At 49.6% G+C, this 15332-nt stretch overlaps 1 protein-coding gene across 1 annotated transcript in view; it reads left to right on the top strand.

Moving 5' to 3' along the window:
* The first annotated feature begins 1218 nt into the window (after positions 1 to 1218).
* SLC7A5 (solute carrier family 7 member 5) overlaps positions 1219 to 15332 on the top strand; it is a 38224-nt gene continuing 24110 nt past the window's right edge. The window contains exon 1 of the mRNA XM_086469374.1: positions 1219 to 1822. Within this exon, the coding sequence (XP_086325500.1) occupies positions 1219 to 1822 (604 nt within the window). The remainder of the gene's footprint in view (positions 1823 to 15332) is intronic.

Raw genomic sequence — 15332 nt, 5'->3', positions numbered from 1 at the left:
TACCACTGCGAGGTACCTGAAAATGTTACTACAGTGTTACTAAAACCTTACGTCTTTCCCCAGAATGCAGATCTTGCGTTTCTCCGAGGTATCTTGCAGAAAACCTCCTGACTCGCCCTACTGCCTGTACTGAAGCTTGTCTGAAACTCGCAAGGAGGAGGAGGAAGGACACGGACCTTGGGTTTCAGAGCTTGGGCCCGACTTGTGTGACAGCAACTCATCACTCGCTGAGAAACAGCTCCTTAAAGGTACCACTTCCACCCCTCAGTGCTGTTGAGACTCAGGGCTCCCAGGCTTTAGCCTCTGAACCCACCTCCTGTCCCACAGGGCAAGAAGGAGGCGGAATTGGCTGAAGAAATGTCTCCTTAGGTGCTATTACGAAGCATCTAAGGAAGCCTCCTTGGATGCAAAACCTTTGCCTTCGCTGGGGTAGGGTGATAGAAGTTGCTCCTTTTGCCTGCACGCTTGCCCAGATTGGTGAATTTTTTTATTTTTAATTTTTTTTTCCTGCAAACAAGCCGATCTTGGCGTGCGAAATGACGGGCCGATTTCTGCAGTGCCTCTGCAGAAATGCAGGTGATGCAGCGGCGGGGCCTTGGGCTGTGAGTACGTCAAACAGAAGAGACCAGTAAGTGCACAAAACCCCAGGGGGGGGCGCGGGGGGTGAGACACAGATTTTGCTGAACTTTAGGTTTACCCATGCACAGAGACACCCGTTCTCCTTTATAAGACCAGTCTCGGTGGGAGAACGACCGGCAACAAACCTCCCCCCCGCTCCCGGCAGCTGACAGCGAGGAGCCACCCGGGAGCCGGGGGGTAGAAGCGGGAAGGGGGGGGGGGGGGGGGGGGGGCGCTTTGGTCCCTTCATTCCCGCGCTTCCCACCGCGTCCCTTTGGTCTCTTGGGGCGCAAGCGAAGGGCTGAGGGGAGGGACGGGGGGGGGGGGGGGGGGGGGGGTCGGCGGCGTGCGAGCTGCCCGCGCAAACCGAGGGCACCGCAACACCCGCCTTCCTCCTCCTCCTCCTCCTCCCTCCTCCCTCCTCCCAGAAAGGAGGCCAGGCCCGCGTTCCCCGCCTAGGCGGGAGGCGCTCGCCTCACGCCGCCCACCGCCGCCGGAACAAAAGGAGCGGCTGCATGGTGGCTGCGGAGCGCCCTGCCGCGCCCGCCCCGCTCCGCGCCCCGCTCCGCCGCCCCGCGCCTCGCTCCGCGCCCCGCCGCCATGTCGGGCAGCGGCGGCGGCAACAGCAGCCACAATGCGGTGAAGAAGAGGAGCCCGGCGGGCTCGGCCTCCTCGCTGGCGCAGGAGGAGGAGAAGCAGGCGATGGAGAAGATGCTGGAGGCGACGGGCGGTGGGGCGCAGGAGAACGGCTGCGCCCGGTCCCCCTCGCTTTGCGCCTCGGCTGAGGGCGAGGGGGTGACCCTGCAGCGCTCCATCACGTTGCTTAACGGCGTGGCCATCATCGTGGGCACCATCATCGGATCCGGCATCTTCGTCACCCCTACCGGCGTGCTGCGGGAGGCCGGCTCGCCGGGGTTGTCGCTGGTGGTGTGGGCCGTCTGCGGGGCCTTCTCCATCGTGGGTGCCCTCTGCTACGCTGAGCTGGGTACCACCATCACCAAGTCCGGCGGGGACTATGCCTACATGCTGGAGGTGTACGGCTCCCTGCCCGCCTTCCTCAAGCTCTGGATAGAGCTGCTCATCATCCGGCCTTCCTCGCAGTACATCGTGGCTCTGGTCTTCGCCACCTACTTGCTCAAGCCCATCTTCCCCACCTGCCCGGTGCCCAACGAGGCTGCCAAGCTGGTGGCCTGTCTCTGTGTCCGTAAGTACCCGCAGATTCTCTCCAGGTGCCTGCTGTCTTGCTACCCCGTGCTCACCATCGCCTTCCCCAAAAAGTCTGCCCAAACAGCTTGAGCCCATCGCTTTCTAGGAGATGTACCATCTCTTCTGGGCTGCATGCTGTTTTTTGGGGGGCTCTTGTGAGCAGTGTGAATAGGAAATGTGGCCCCATCTCAAAGAAATTGAGCAAAAATTTCCCCAAATGCCAGTTAACGAGCTAGCGAGCCTCTCTGATTCCTGGCAGTGCAGCGAGCGGCGTGTGAGAAATGCAACGTGCGTTTTGTCTGGTGCTGGCATGGGATTTCTCACGCCCTCCCGCAGGAGTGTGTTCGGGCAGGGTAAAATCCCTTTGCAGCCCTGCAGTGCTGCGATGGCTGGGATGGGTGTTCTGTGTAGATGGAGGTGAGGATAATGCGCGGTTGGGAAATTATCTGTCGGCAGGAACTGGTGCTGAACGTGGCCTGTGCTGCAGTCCCTGGCTGTTTTCAGCACCAGTTTTGAGATGAGATGTTTCTTGGCCATGTGTGCACTGATAACGTGCTCAAAAGCTGGGTTTTTTTTTTGCTGGCAAACTTATCTCATGAGACATTGCCTTGCAGAGAAGTTCAGTCATGCTGTGATGAATTCAGGGCTGCTGTTGCCTGCCATGGTGCACAGATCTCTCTCTCCTGCTGCAGTTTTTGTCATCTCTCTGGTGTTTTGAGGTCTTTGGTTTTGCCAGTGAAGCCCCATTTTCCATTCCTCTGGTGACTGCACAGTCACCCCATCCATTTTCTGGATTATCCATTTTACAGGGCCGTTTTCTGCCTTTCTCTGCTCATTTCCTAATCAATCTGTGTTCTGCTCCACTGGTAGTTCTCGTGCCACTGTAAAGATGTATATTGGGAGAGGATATAATTTTTTGTGAGGGCTTGATAAAGCATTTATTTGGTGTAGGAAGCTACAGGTGATCTTTTTATTTTTTAATTTTGAAGTTGTGAAGAGAAGTCTGCTTGTTCGTGCTGTCCAAAGGGAGATTGTGTTAGATTCCTTCACCCTCTGAGGATCGCAGGCATTCAAAAGTTGCAGCACATGGTCATTATGGGAAGATATATTGTCTGTAAATGTCTTCATACGCAAACTGACTGAGTCTTTGGTAGATACATGATATGGCTAGCTAGTAGATACCGTAAGAGAAGTAACAGCAGGGCAGCAAATCGTGCTTTCTTTGGGCAAGATTGAAACTTACTTATTCTGCAGATAAATTTTTAGGAACCTACGGGTAAGTAGACTTTCCATCTGAGTTTTAACCAAAGTGGAGTTGCATCTATTAAGGAAATTCAGTCACCCAACTAGAAAGCTGTAGCAGGGTTAGCAAATAGTTCTGCTGATTGGTTTCTTTCCTCAAGTAGTGAGTTGTGAAAAATCTGGGTTTAGAGCTTTCCTGACAGTCTGCAATACGGTTTCTTCAGTGTCAGCGAGAAAAGGGACATGCATGCGCATGGCATGCACATTTTTGCTGAGAAGCTGACAGAATTAGAGCATGGATTAGGTGGACTTTCTTACTGGTTTATGTCGAAGTTTTGCTGTGCAAGAACGTACTGTAGTTGACAAAGCCTTTGAGAACATGTTTCTAATAAGAAGTAATTTTTCATCTGCAGGATCTTTCCCAAAATAGGTAGGCTGAGGTGTCCCTGTTCCCGTTTTATTGATCAGAAAACAAATATGGGGTAAAGTAGACTTGCCCGTGGCGAGAGCTGTTCAGAGACAGGGTGGATTGCAGCATGAAATTTCTTGGTGGCAGGTCTCATTCCCACTCGTGCTTCTCCAACAAGTAATGTGTCTCCAACTTCCTTTTGCTAGCAATTAGTAGTTTTCCTGAAGCAGAATTTGTTCTTGAACCTTTACTTTGAAATGCCAAGGGAAGAGTTGCAAGTTCTACAAATCCGCGTCATTTCCCTGTGTTCCTTCTTTAAACTTTACTCCCCCCTACACCGCTGGCTCTTATTTTGTTTATGCTTTGGGTTAAATTTTTGTTTCTCTCCTTTGCTACAGAAGGTTAGTTCATCACACATTGCCTTCAGCAAGCTAGTTTTCTGTAACTTTGATTTTTGGAGTTAGCCTTTCGACTGTCCGGTGCCAAAACCACATCATGAACTGAGAACAATAAATGAAGTAAATCTGGTCAAAGGACTTGGCGAGTCACACACAACTTCTATGGACTAACAAGCGGCTTTGTTACATGGTTTGTTCCAGACATACCCCTACCCAGTGAGATAGTGGTTTGTTTTGTTGTGTTTTTTTTTTTTCCAGGAGCCCTAGGGTAGGAAAAATGGCCTATTTGTGCACACGCTCTAGAGCATACGTTAACGAGTTATCTCAAAGAGGGGAAGAGCAGTTTAGGAAGCAATAGGGGAATTTGGGGCCCCGGGCTGGAATACAGTTGACTTATTATGTAGCCAAAGCCCAGCCGTCTAGAACAGTACCAGCTGTATTCTTTGCAAAGTGTGTATCTCAACACGAGATGCAATTGGCTGCATGATTTCTAGTAAGAGGAAAAATAACAAAAGTTACTTGTTTCCACTGTGAGTGTTACTGGTGTTGAACAGTTGAACAAATAATGTGCTGTTCGGTGTATTTCACCATGAAGTACAGAAATTGAATTCCTGGGAATTAAGAGAACATACGATAAATCACAGTCTTGAAAGAAAGAAAAAATAGTTGGGACCGGGAATTTTGTTTCCCCTTCAGGTGCTGAGGAAAACAAGGTGGGTGGTAAGTAGAATTTAACCACAAACAGGTGTTTTCTGCTATCAGGCAGTAACCTACAGAGAGTCGGTACGCAAGGCTACTTCTTCCGTAAGACAGCGTGAGTGCGTGATTACAGTTGCCAGATAGCGGTGTGGGAATTCACTGCAGGGAAGTCTTCCTGTAGCCAGGTGGGTCAAGGTGTTCGTCGTTCATTGTGGCTTGTTTTATGTTCCCCACCAGGCAGCCGGTGCTCCTCAGCTGTAAGAACGTGCAGGTAGTTTGGCTTAATGCTCTTCAGGCTGCGGTTTACCTGGGTAACGCATAACCTGCGTGTTATTTTACCTCTAAGGCTGGATGGCTGATACTTTTAGTGCTGATAAATCATAAAAGTAAGCAGAGGGATAACGAACAGAAAGTCCACCTGTACCCAAGCATTTTTGAACAGAAAATGTTAATGAAACTGGGAATTTGTGCATACGTGTGAAAACCCAACAGTAATTTGAATTCCCCCAAATATGATCTCATCTAACCCAATTTTACCCCTTCTGTAGAGGCTGGAGGGACAGTTATTAGGTCTTGACTTTGCATACTCAATGACATCTACATCGCAGTACCAGTGTTGTACACAGCAAAGAACTGAGCTCCTAAGGATTCTGTACTCTGTGTGTCAGGTGCACGTTTGAGGCTCTCTAGATAAATGAAAATCCATTATATTTGTTGTTGGCTCCTCTTTTTTTTCTCTTGAGAAAGCGTCACGGTGAAACGTGCATTCACACTGCGCAGCCAACAGGCTTGTATCTTTTTCTGCAGTTTTCTACAATTTATTTTGACTTTGAATTAAAAAAAAAAATACAGACTTTTTAACATGTAACTTTTCAAAATTTAGGTAGCAAGTTTAGTTTTGAAAGAACTTGTTGTTTATATATGTGTGTGTATATATATATATATATATGCAGGACCATCTTCACGTAGCAGGAGCACAATCATGTAAAACTGTTTAATTCTGTCTTTTTCTCCCATTGAAGAGGTGGTGTCCAGGTAGGGGCCGGAACAGTGATGTGGAACAGCATCCTGTTGAAAGCGCATCCCTGATGTCTTAGAGTGCAAGTGGGTGAGATTCTCTTTTACAGCTGGCTGCCACTCGTGTTAACATTTCTTAAATTGGAACTGATAAATCTTAACAAGAGTCATTTAAAAAAAAAAAAATCACAGAGCACAACCTAATACACAGCGTCTGTTCTAGAGATGGCTCAAGGAGGGAAAGCTTCAAATTGCCCAGGTAACGGGAACGTGGATATTCCTTATTTCCAGCTGTTAATTTGCAGATTTCCTACATGCGAGAGCTCTTTGGGTTGTGGTGCAATAAATTCCCTGTAGATACGGGAGACCAGGGATAAAGCTGCTTCCAGACCTGGGCTGGTTCTCACTTGGTGTTTAACAAGTGCCTGAACTGTTCTTCCTACACCCATTCTTACACACAGCCTGCCACACCCCCCCCGTGTGCTCCATGGCAGGTTATTCTACAATTTACTTATTTCTTGACACTATAATCTGCTCTGCAGAAGCTTGAGAAACCCTGCCAGTTGCATATAATTTTACTCTTGATCTTCAATGTCAAATCAATGATGTGACTGTTAGCTTCTGAAGCTTTTTATTATCACTTGTTAATTATATATGCTAATCTGGCACTAATAACCCCAATATTGCTGCAGCAATATCTGCTGCTTCCAAAGCCCCAGTATTTTAATCTTCTTTAAAATTTCTTGAGACTTCCTTCGCTGCTTCTGAGCTATTATTTTGGGCACTCCTCCCACAAGCATGGAATTCCAGTAAAATGATCACATATTTCTCATTTGTCTCTTTTTGTTACGAACAGCCTAATAGCGGAAGAATTAGTAGCAGTCAGCGCAGAGTTGAGTCATTTCTGATGGTGCATGTCGTATGGAAGCGTAAGTGCCTGACACCCCCCTGAGTACACTGTGAGTTAGAGGAGGGGAATGGTATCAAATCCAGGGTTTGGCAGAAGTGTATAAACACGTGCCTTGAATGCTTGCCAAATTACAGCCGTGGTCTGTAAGTGAATTACTGAGTGGCAGCATTGCAATTAGAAATCGCAGGAAACGACTGAAAGCAGGAGTGTCTTTCTTTGGTATTAAGGTTTTACTTCAAATCTGTCAAGTTTGGCTGCTTGACCAGCTGTTTAAAGTGAAGCTATGGGTGGATTTTCAACTCATCAGGTATTAGATGGTCAGCAAGGCAAACACAAAATACGTCTTATGCTTGTCTGTTTAAGATGGGTTTATTCTGCAGCGTTGCTACGTGGAATTAATCTGCCAGGACAAGCAGGGTGTGAAGCTTTGAAGACTTTTTTTTTTTTTTCCTTTTCTCCTGCAGAAAGGTGGATTAAATGACTAAGCTGTATCAGCAAATATGCACTTGTTTGATCAGAGTGGAAGGAAGGGGTCTTTGTAGAATCCCTGCTGTAAGGCTAATGTTGCTAGACTGAGGTTGCTTTTTTAAATCCACGTTTAATTAGAGAGAGTAGCATTAATGAAAACAGCCTCTGACACTAGCAGAACTCTCCCGAAGTGGATGGAGGTTTGTAGGACTCTTGAAACACAGCATTTCTTCGTGCCCCTCTCTTGGCTCCCACAGCAAATGTCCCATTAAATTTTATCGTGTTTGAATGATTTACCACTGAGATCCTTCAGAGCCTTTCTCTTCTGGCATGAACAAATTGGGAAGGCTTTTTCAGAGAAACTCTCTGTGGGCAGTCTTAATTCGAAGCGCCATCACTAGGCATTTCAGCTATTCCAGTAGTCTCGTCGTCCCAGCGTCAAATGTGGCCAGTAGATCAAATGCAGTGGACGAGAAACCAGTTCCTTGCCAGCCAGCACGCAGAGCTGAATTCTGACCCTCTGCCTGGCGTCAGTGGCATGGTGCAGACTGAAACCTGCCTGGAATTGTCCCTTAAGTTCTCGAGCCAGGATTCAGCACTCAAAGCTGAAGTTCAGCCACCTTCCTGTGGTGATTTGTGGCACCTAATTCAGTACAACTATGGGAAGGTGCTTCTGTGTAAGTGTAACATCGTTGTGGGCCAGGTAAGGTGCCATGTTTTGCAGGGCCAGCAGCTGACTGGCTGTTCAGCAGGGATGGTGATATGTCTGTGGGGCTTAATGTGCACGTAAAATACTAGCTGTTAGGAAGATGCTTCATGAGAGGTGGGCATGGTGGAAAAGATGTTTAGCTTGTGATAGTTATGGGGTCCTTTTAATTTCCTGGGAATAGAAGAAATGCACCTCTCTCTCCCACTGCAAAATCTATATTTTGTTTGACTTCCTGTGGTAAAATGACCGGTTTTGTTGCATTGCTGCATCATGTAATCTAGAAACGTTGACAGTGAAAACACAAGCTTCTTTCTGAGGAGAGAAAGTAGTCACTCCTACCACTAGCTAGGAGTTACCATTAATAAACTCAGTGTGGTTTTTCATGTACCCCACAGTTTGAATAGTGTAAACTGCATCGCTGCTGTTACGGAACCTTAGGACCAAAGCAAGGGGTGCAATTATATAGGCTCGAGGTCCAGCCTCTGCAGTATCTGCAAACTGTGAAATTCTTCGCTGAGCTCTTCCTCCGGCCAGTCCTGGCGCTGCCTTTTGGCCCTGCCTGTGCTGCACTGGTTGGCACAGCTCTGGAGAGAGAGGTGGCAAGGGAGTGCTTGTTAATTTATTATTGCAGAATGCTGGAGACTTGAGGGTGTGGATGCTTCTGGGGATCTGTGCCATGTGATGAAACGCTAGCATCATCCCGCTTTGCGCTGACTTCTCTGGCTCCCAGCTCCGAGTCCATTTCAGCACCATGGGCTTCCTGGAATTGAAAGCCAGGGCAGGGACGGAGCTGTGACACATTCAGCAGCCACTTGTTGGAGACATCCAGGGCTCAGCTAGGGGGTGGGTCTGGAGGCGATCCCTCTCTGTAAACTCTAGTGGTAGGGCAGCCTTTGCCTTCTGCTTTCACCTGTCGCTTGTTGGTGCACCCGTTCCTTGATTCCTCCGCGCTGCTGTTTAGGGAATAAAAATAAAAAGGAAACTGTAAACCGTTCCAGGTCTGTTTATTAGTTCAAGTTGATTTTAAGAGAGACACGTTTGCTGTGGTGCCAATGACTCCTTTCCAACAGCCTCGTGTGCTGCTAAGCGTTTCCCTTCTACAGACCGACTGCCGTGGCTGTTAAGCTTCTCCAGGCACTTGTCCTTGAAGAAATATCTGCAGAGTTTTTCCTGCTGCTTTTTCTCTTTACCACCTTGCACGGCACAAGTGTCCACTCAAGACCTGTCCAGTTGAGATTTCCCTAACCATTTTCTGTCTGTGTCCTTGTACGTATGTCTCATGTTAGATTGTGCTGTTAGAAATAGATGCCTGAGACTGTTGGAAGACGCTGTGGCATCACAGCCCCCTGAATATAATAAAAAATGGATTTTTTTGGCCTTAGTGAGTAGTTAAGGCATTTATTTTCCCATGGGTTTAAACCACTGTAGTCAGTACAGCGTAATTCCTTGTTTGTACTATGTGGAATAACTGTTTTCACTGTGTCTAACCTCTTGTGGGCTTAGGCAGCAGTTCTCTTAAAAGCATGTGGACCGTTTTGTGTCTCTGCCATGTGCTGCTGTCATCCCTGTGGTTTGTTTCTTGGTGGCCGTGGGCTCAGCTTGTCTTGTCTCCGAGTGAAACCTGGTTGCATCATCTTCAGCAGAAAACTGCTTGTCCCTCATCTGCGCTTCATAACGAGCGAAAGGAGCAGCCTTTGCTGTAGGATGGGGAAGTGGAAAAGAGCAGAGAACTGTAAGTGATTGTGAGAGAAAATCAACATCGTCCAGTGGCACGTGGCACCACCATCTTACAGCCGTGAGGGCCATACCCTGTGTAAATGTGCGCATGGAATCGTGGCATGATTTATCCTCTGTGCATGGACAGTGTCACAGCTCCCGTTTTCCTGGTGGGGAAGCTGAGTTGGAGGATTTCACTTCGTTCTTCCCCTTTCTTTCCCCAAGTTCCCTACCCTACTATGCATTTTCATTCTGGTTATGTAATACCACAAATAGGAATCCATGGGTAACTTGCAGCAAGTTAATTGAGTTTACTTCTTTAAAGCAAGCTACTTACACACATTTATCCTTGTTGTAGAGCTGTGTTCTGAATTATATAGGAAGTACTACAGGTCAAGACTAGGGGAACTTATAAGAGATGAAATAAAGGACAAAAGTGACATTGTGCAAGGCTCCCAAGGTATGTAACCTCACACGCAGCATGAATGCAGCGGTGCCAGTACCTCAAGAATTCTTACACTCATTTTAGAAATGTTTCACCTGAAAAGCTGCTAAAGATGTTGGGCTGAGCCAACTCCCGTCACCCCATCAGCCAGTTCCATAGGGTGCTGGAATTGGATCCTTTTTCCCCCCCTGTGAATGAGGAGGAGTGCGCCAAGCTGTGGATCAGCTCCTTGTTTGCTTTTTTTTCCCCCAAACAAAGCCTCCCTGAGCCCTGTCTTTACTCCATCTCCGCTCCGTGGCCACGTTCCATTACCCTGGGAAAGCCGCAGCCCCGCCTTTTTCTGCAGGATGGTTGCCAAAACTGTTGCATCATCAATGCCAAGCCCAGCTTACCTGTACTGGGGCTCTGTTCCCAAACTGTTTGCTTTGGGCAGAACCACATGCCCGCGGGGCGGCTTTACTACATCCTGCCTTTCCTTTGTAGACACATGAGCTGTTGGTACATACAGTGTCTTTGTCATGGACTTGTGCTGTGTAGGGATTGTTGTGATCCCTTTCTGTGTCCGCTTCGTAGGGATTTATTCCTATTCTCATCTAGAAATCGTGTTTGGGAGGGATCTTGGAACTTGAGTTCAAAGGAATATGCCCATAAAATGCGAGTTGCGGGGCGGGGGCAAGGTTCTAGGTCCTGTGCTGTATTAGTTTATCTTTAGTTCCTGTCAGTAATGGGGAGATGATCTGACTGTGCAGGTGAGTGCCAGCGGAGCAGGTTGTGTGACATGCCTGAAGCTGGCTGGGACGACTAGGACAGAGTAAGTAATTGAAGACGGACCCTCTGTTGTCTTTAGACAGACAGACTTCACTTTGAAAGCCTCCAGCTTCCCCTGTGGCTTGAGTATCTTGAAATGAAGCTCACCCTCAGCTAGGCTAGAGCAGCTGCTGGAAGAGACGAAGGGGTGAACAGCACCGTGAGAGCACGTTCTCTCTACAGCCATCAAAACCCAGCATCTTTCCTACTCCTGCCAGAAGTAATAACATAAATAAGTAAAAGTACTCCCTCTTACATCTGCAATCACTGCAGCTTTCTAGCTCCTATTATCCCAATTAATGTCAAGCCTTTGGAGAGGGGCTGCTGAATCAGACAGACTGTGTCACGTCAGGTCGTGCTGAAATCCTTATTCCTAGAATGATTCTCGAGAACGGCCCCGGCGGGTCACGCTGAAGGTCTGTCGCGCTGCACAGCTGCCCTCTGACAGCAGCCAGTGGCCGTAGCCTTAGGAAAGGGGCTGCAGGAATTAGGGCAGCGCAGCCTGATCTTTCCCTGCGCTGTATCGTTGCCCTGATTTGTAGCAGAGCTGTGGCTGCGCAGCTTTCCCCCGTTGTCCATGTGGAGCAGTTCATCCGAGGTAAGCGGAGCGGTGCCAGGAGGAGTCCCGCAGCCCCCTGCTTCCCAGAGCAGCATCTCGGATCAAAGGAATAAAACTGTCTGCTTTAAGAAACTCTAGCCCTCCGCTCTCCCGAGAAGTCGAGCAACCACTGGAATTTGTCTTGGAGTTTTACTGAAAAAGTACTGGGTCTGTCTTTTCGTCTCGGTGTCTGTAGGATTCTTTCTGGTGGGTGAGACTGGGATTTTTTTAGCCCTTCCTGTGTTGAAAGCATTGAAGTGTAGTAACTCCACCACACTCCTTTAGGAAAGACAAATATTATTACATGGTGGGAAAAGCAAAGGAGATTGTGACTTGAAGGGCTCTGAATCACCACTGCCGTGGAAGAAGCTCTCTGCCCTTTTCAGAGTCTCTGGCCCTAAATGTTTTCTTATTTTTACAGAGCCTGTTTATCTGTCACCGATGTGTTTTTAAGGGCTGAATACAGATGCTTCTGTTGCTTTTCGGTGTTGGACTGTGTAGAAAGCTTTTGCCTTTTATGTACACCGCTGCCGTCCCACAGCCTGTCCGGCAGACTCTCTACAGAACCAGAACATGAGAAAAGGCCCCGAGAAATCAGTATTTAATGTGGAGGCTGAAGCAGCTATTGTCAAAGAAACAGAATGCCTAAATGGGGAAGGGAATGTCACTGTCGCACCTCTAAGGGCTCTCTTCACTAACGGGAAAAGTGTGCTTTTAGATGCGTTAGCTCATCCTTTAAATATCCCTCTGTAAACAAGGAGAGTTTTATTTTTAGCATAATCGCTGGTCGAAGGGAATCCTGGATCCTCGGTTCCCTCCCCGTTAGGGTTCACTAGCGGCGCTTTTAGTAGATGAATTGTGATCTGTGCTTGGTGATATTTCGCCCTGTTTTCCTCTCTCCCCCTCACCTCCCCCATGCAGCATAGACGTACTGTAAGTTGACCTCGCTGACTTCTGTCCCCTCCTCCCCTGTGTCTCCCTTCCAGCGTACTGGTTGGAGGCAGATGTATCGCAGTCTTGCTGCAAGGTGACAGAGCTGTGACCCTGCAAACTGCTGATAGTGCTCGATGCTGAAAAGCCTCCAAGCCTGGGCACGCCGTGTCTTTCTAACTAGATGCGCCGTATCTCCCCCGGAGAGCACAGGGTGGAGGCACCCTGGGGCAGGAGGGTACGTCTGGGGGAGGTGGTGTGGCGGGTTTGCCGGCACGGCTTGCTTTTGGCCGTGTGCTGAAGCAGGTCAGCCCAAGCCCAGCTCGTGCTGTCCTATGACCTGTGTGGGAGCCCACGGGCGCGGGGGTGTCCTTCCCGATGAAAACAGCTCTGGGTCATTTCGGTCTCACGCACTCCAAATGCCCAGACGCCCCCGAAGCGTCTGGGATTGAAAGGCATGATACAAAAAAGAAGTGGATCTGAAATCCCTTATTTACTTCTGGCTGTCATTCTTGTGGTATATATTGGATCACATGCTGCTTTTCTTTGCAAAAACGCCCGACTCTTTCATTTCTCCAAAGTTTAAATGCTCTTGTATTCAGATCACACTAGATCCTAGGGGTTTGGTGGTGGCAGGGGGGAGCCAAGGATCCTGAAAGCAAGCGTCGTGTTCTGGGACGTGCAGTCTGCTGCAGTGGGACTGGCTTTGCTCTTCCCTGCCTGAAGACCCCTGCGAGCAGCCTTTAGCTGAGCAGCATATGGACACTTAAATCCTCTCAGCCTGAAGCGTATTGCTGTTGTGCCGAGGCCGTAGCGAGCTCTCGGATCCCTGTGAATGAGTGATGCAACTCGTGTCCCTTCTTGCCTGCGTGTGCTCTGAGTCACCGAGAAGTCCTGTCGCTCTCGGCGCTCGCTGGAGTGGGAACACGTCTCCTCGTTGCTGTCGGACCCAGATACCGCGGTCCCTGAAGACCAGCCTGTGGGTACATCTGAGCCTGTCCGTGCCCATATGTTCCAGGAAGGCTATTCCCAGCTCTGGCGTGGGCTTTGTGCGTGATTCCCTCAACCGATGCAGTTGCTTTCTCACGGGCAGGGCAGGATGCAGGGTGGCAGTGAGCCAATAACACCCTTTTAAATGACCAAATACTCCTTCCTCCTCCCGTGGTTTTATTTCTCAGTTTGCAGTTTGTTGTGCCCTTGCTGGGAGGCAGGGCGTGGGGCTGCGGGAACGTGCCTTTGCTCCGAGCTGATGAGATGTGAGCAGCTCTGGCACATGGTCCTGCAGTGAGCCGGAGGGCAAAGGCAGGCGCTGCCGATCCTGTGCAGCCACCTCGTGTTGGAGGTGGGCTAGTGAGTACAGGGTGGGCTGGTGCCAGCGTCCTCCGGTGCACGTGTGCGCTCAGGGTGCATTCAGCTGGGTACCAGTCTAACTACTTCAGAGTAGGGGTGCGTTGTGGTCTCCCCTGTGATGCTCAGAGTGTGTTAAGGGTCTTAAGGCACTGGGTGCTCTTGGCTGGGCAGTGACCAAGCCATCCAACTGCTGGTATATCTGCCTCCAACTTTTATCCATCGCCTTCTGCCCTCGTTCTGAAGCAGCCTGTGCAGCTCAGCTCCGTGGGGACAGGCTGGTGGCCAGAAGCTCCACCGGCAATCTCCTGGAGGAGAGACTGGCGACCTCATGAAGGGGCTGCTGATCCCCCTTGTATCTCTGGAGTCTTGATTAAGGCTGGAAACAGCTACGTCAAATGCTCTGGGCTTTAAACTGCGAGTGTAGATCTAATGCCTGTAACTTTAGGAGAGGGTGATCTGCATCCGAGCTGAATATTTTGGGGAGTAGCGGTTTGGCTCTGGTTGAGGCAGTGGGGTCCTCTGAAAACGAGCTGCAGGGTGTGGGGAAGAGGGCAGAGGCGAGCCTGGCATGGATGCTGCAGGGAAAAGCCTCCAGCTCCAGAAGAAAGCTTGGGATCTCCTCCTCCCCGAGCTTCTCTGTGACCGGTCAGCCCCGATGGCTGGTGACAAGCTGGTGTGGAGGCAGCAAGGGGTGGCTGGGTGCAGGGGAGACGAGGAGGAGGGGAGGGCATCCAGCACGTGGGGCACCGTCATTCTCGGCATGACATTTGCCCGACCCTATAACAAGCAACAGGCTCTGGGGAGCGGGGAGTGAGCAGAGCACGAAAATAGTAAGTGACTTGAAAGAGCAGTGAAGGTTTTAGCCATTATTTTCTCTGAAGCAGGTGAAACTTGGCCAGTCAGCAGCTTCGGGGCTTTAGACAAGCCCTGGTTCATGCTGTCCATCGCCTGGTAGGAGTGCCGTGCTGAATAGTGGCAGGAGCAGGTGAGGCAGAGGAGGGTGATGGAGTAACAGGGCAAAACCAAGCAGGAAGTTACGCTTCATTCGTTGCATTAATGATCGAGCAACTTGTAAGTGGCGGGAGCCTCCCGACGAGCAAACTGCTGCGTGGGGATGCAGCACGAGAGCAGCCACAGCGAACCTGAGCCGTGGCGCTGGCCGGCTCTGCGCAGCCCCCTCCTCCATGGCTGCGGTGCGCGGCCCTGGCGAGCGTCTCCCAAAGCCTGCAGGACCGCCCCGGCACCGCATGCCGAGCGGGGCAAGCAGGGGCCGGGGGTTGCCATAAATCCAGCTTCTCTTCCCCTTTGTGCCGCTGACCTGCCAGCGCTGCCGGACGGGTCAGGGCAGGGACGTCTCTTCCTTTGTGTTTATGCAGCGGGCAGCACGGTGTGGCCTCGGTAGCTTTTTAGGTGCTGCTGTTACACAAATACCTATATATCAGCTCTGGAAGTTTGTCCTGCCGTTTCTGTGGGGTTTTTACACAGCAGCAGCATCAAATCAGATCAACTTTGCAGGGATTGCAGCCAAGGACTTTGATGCTAATGGTTGCAGCAACCGCTGTTACTGGTATTCCCTCAGAAGTGTGCTTTCCAGTGCAGGAGGGCAGTTCCTTGTCCCAAGGAGCGTATACACTATTCAAACTACCTGCTGCCAAAACAAAAGACAGAATAGAGAAGTGCGTGGCTGCAGAGCCTTGCTTTCGAAAAGTTTATATTTTAGGAAGACACTCTGTTTGCTTAAGTTTTATCAAAAAACAAATGCTGATTTGTCGTGATTTGTTTCGCATTTGAAGTGTTTCCCTGAAAACTG

The sequence above is a fragment of the Leptosomus discolor genome, chromosome 8 (genome assembly GCF_034619465.1).
Source record: "Leptosomus discolor isolate bLepDis1 chromosome 8, bLepDis1.hap2, whole genome shotgun sequence".
In the NCBI taxonomy this organism is placed as follows: domain Eukaryota; kingdom Metazoa; phylum Chordata; class Aves; order Leptosomiformes; family Leptosomidae; genus Leptosomus; species Leptosomus discolor.
This window is presented reverse-complemented; position numbering and strand designations above follow the sequence as displayed.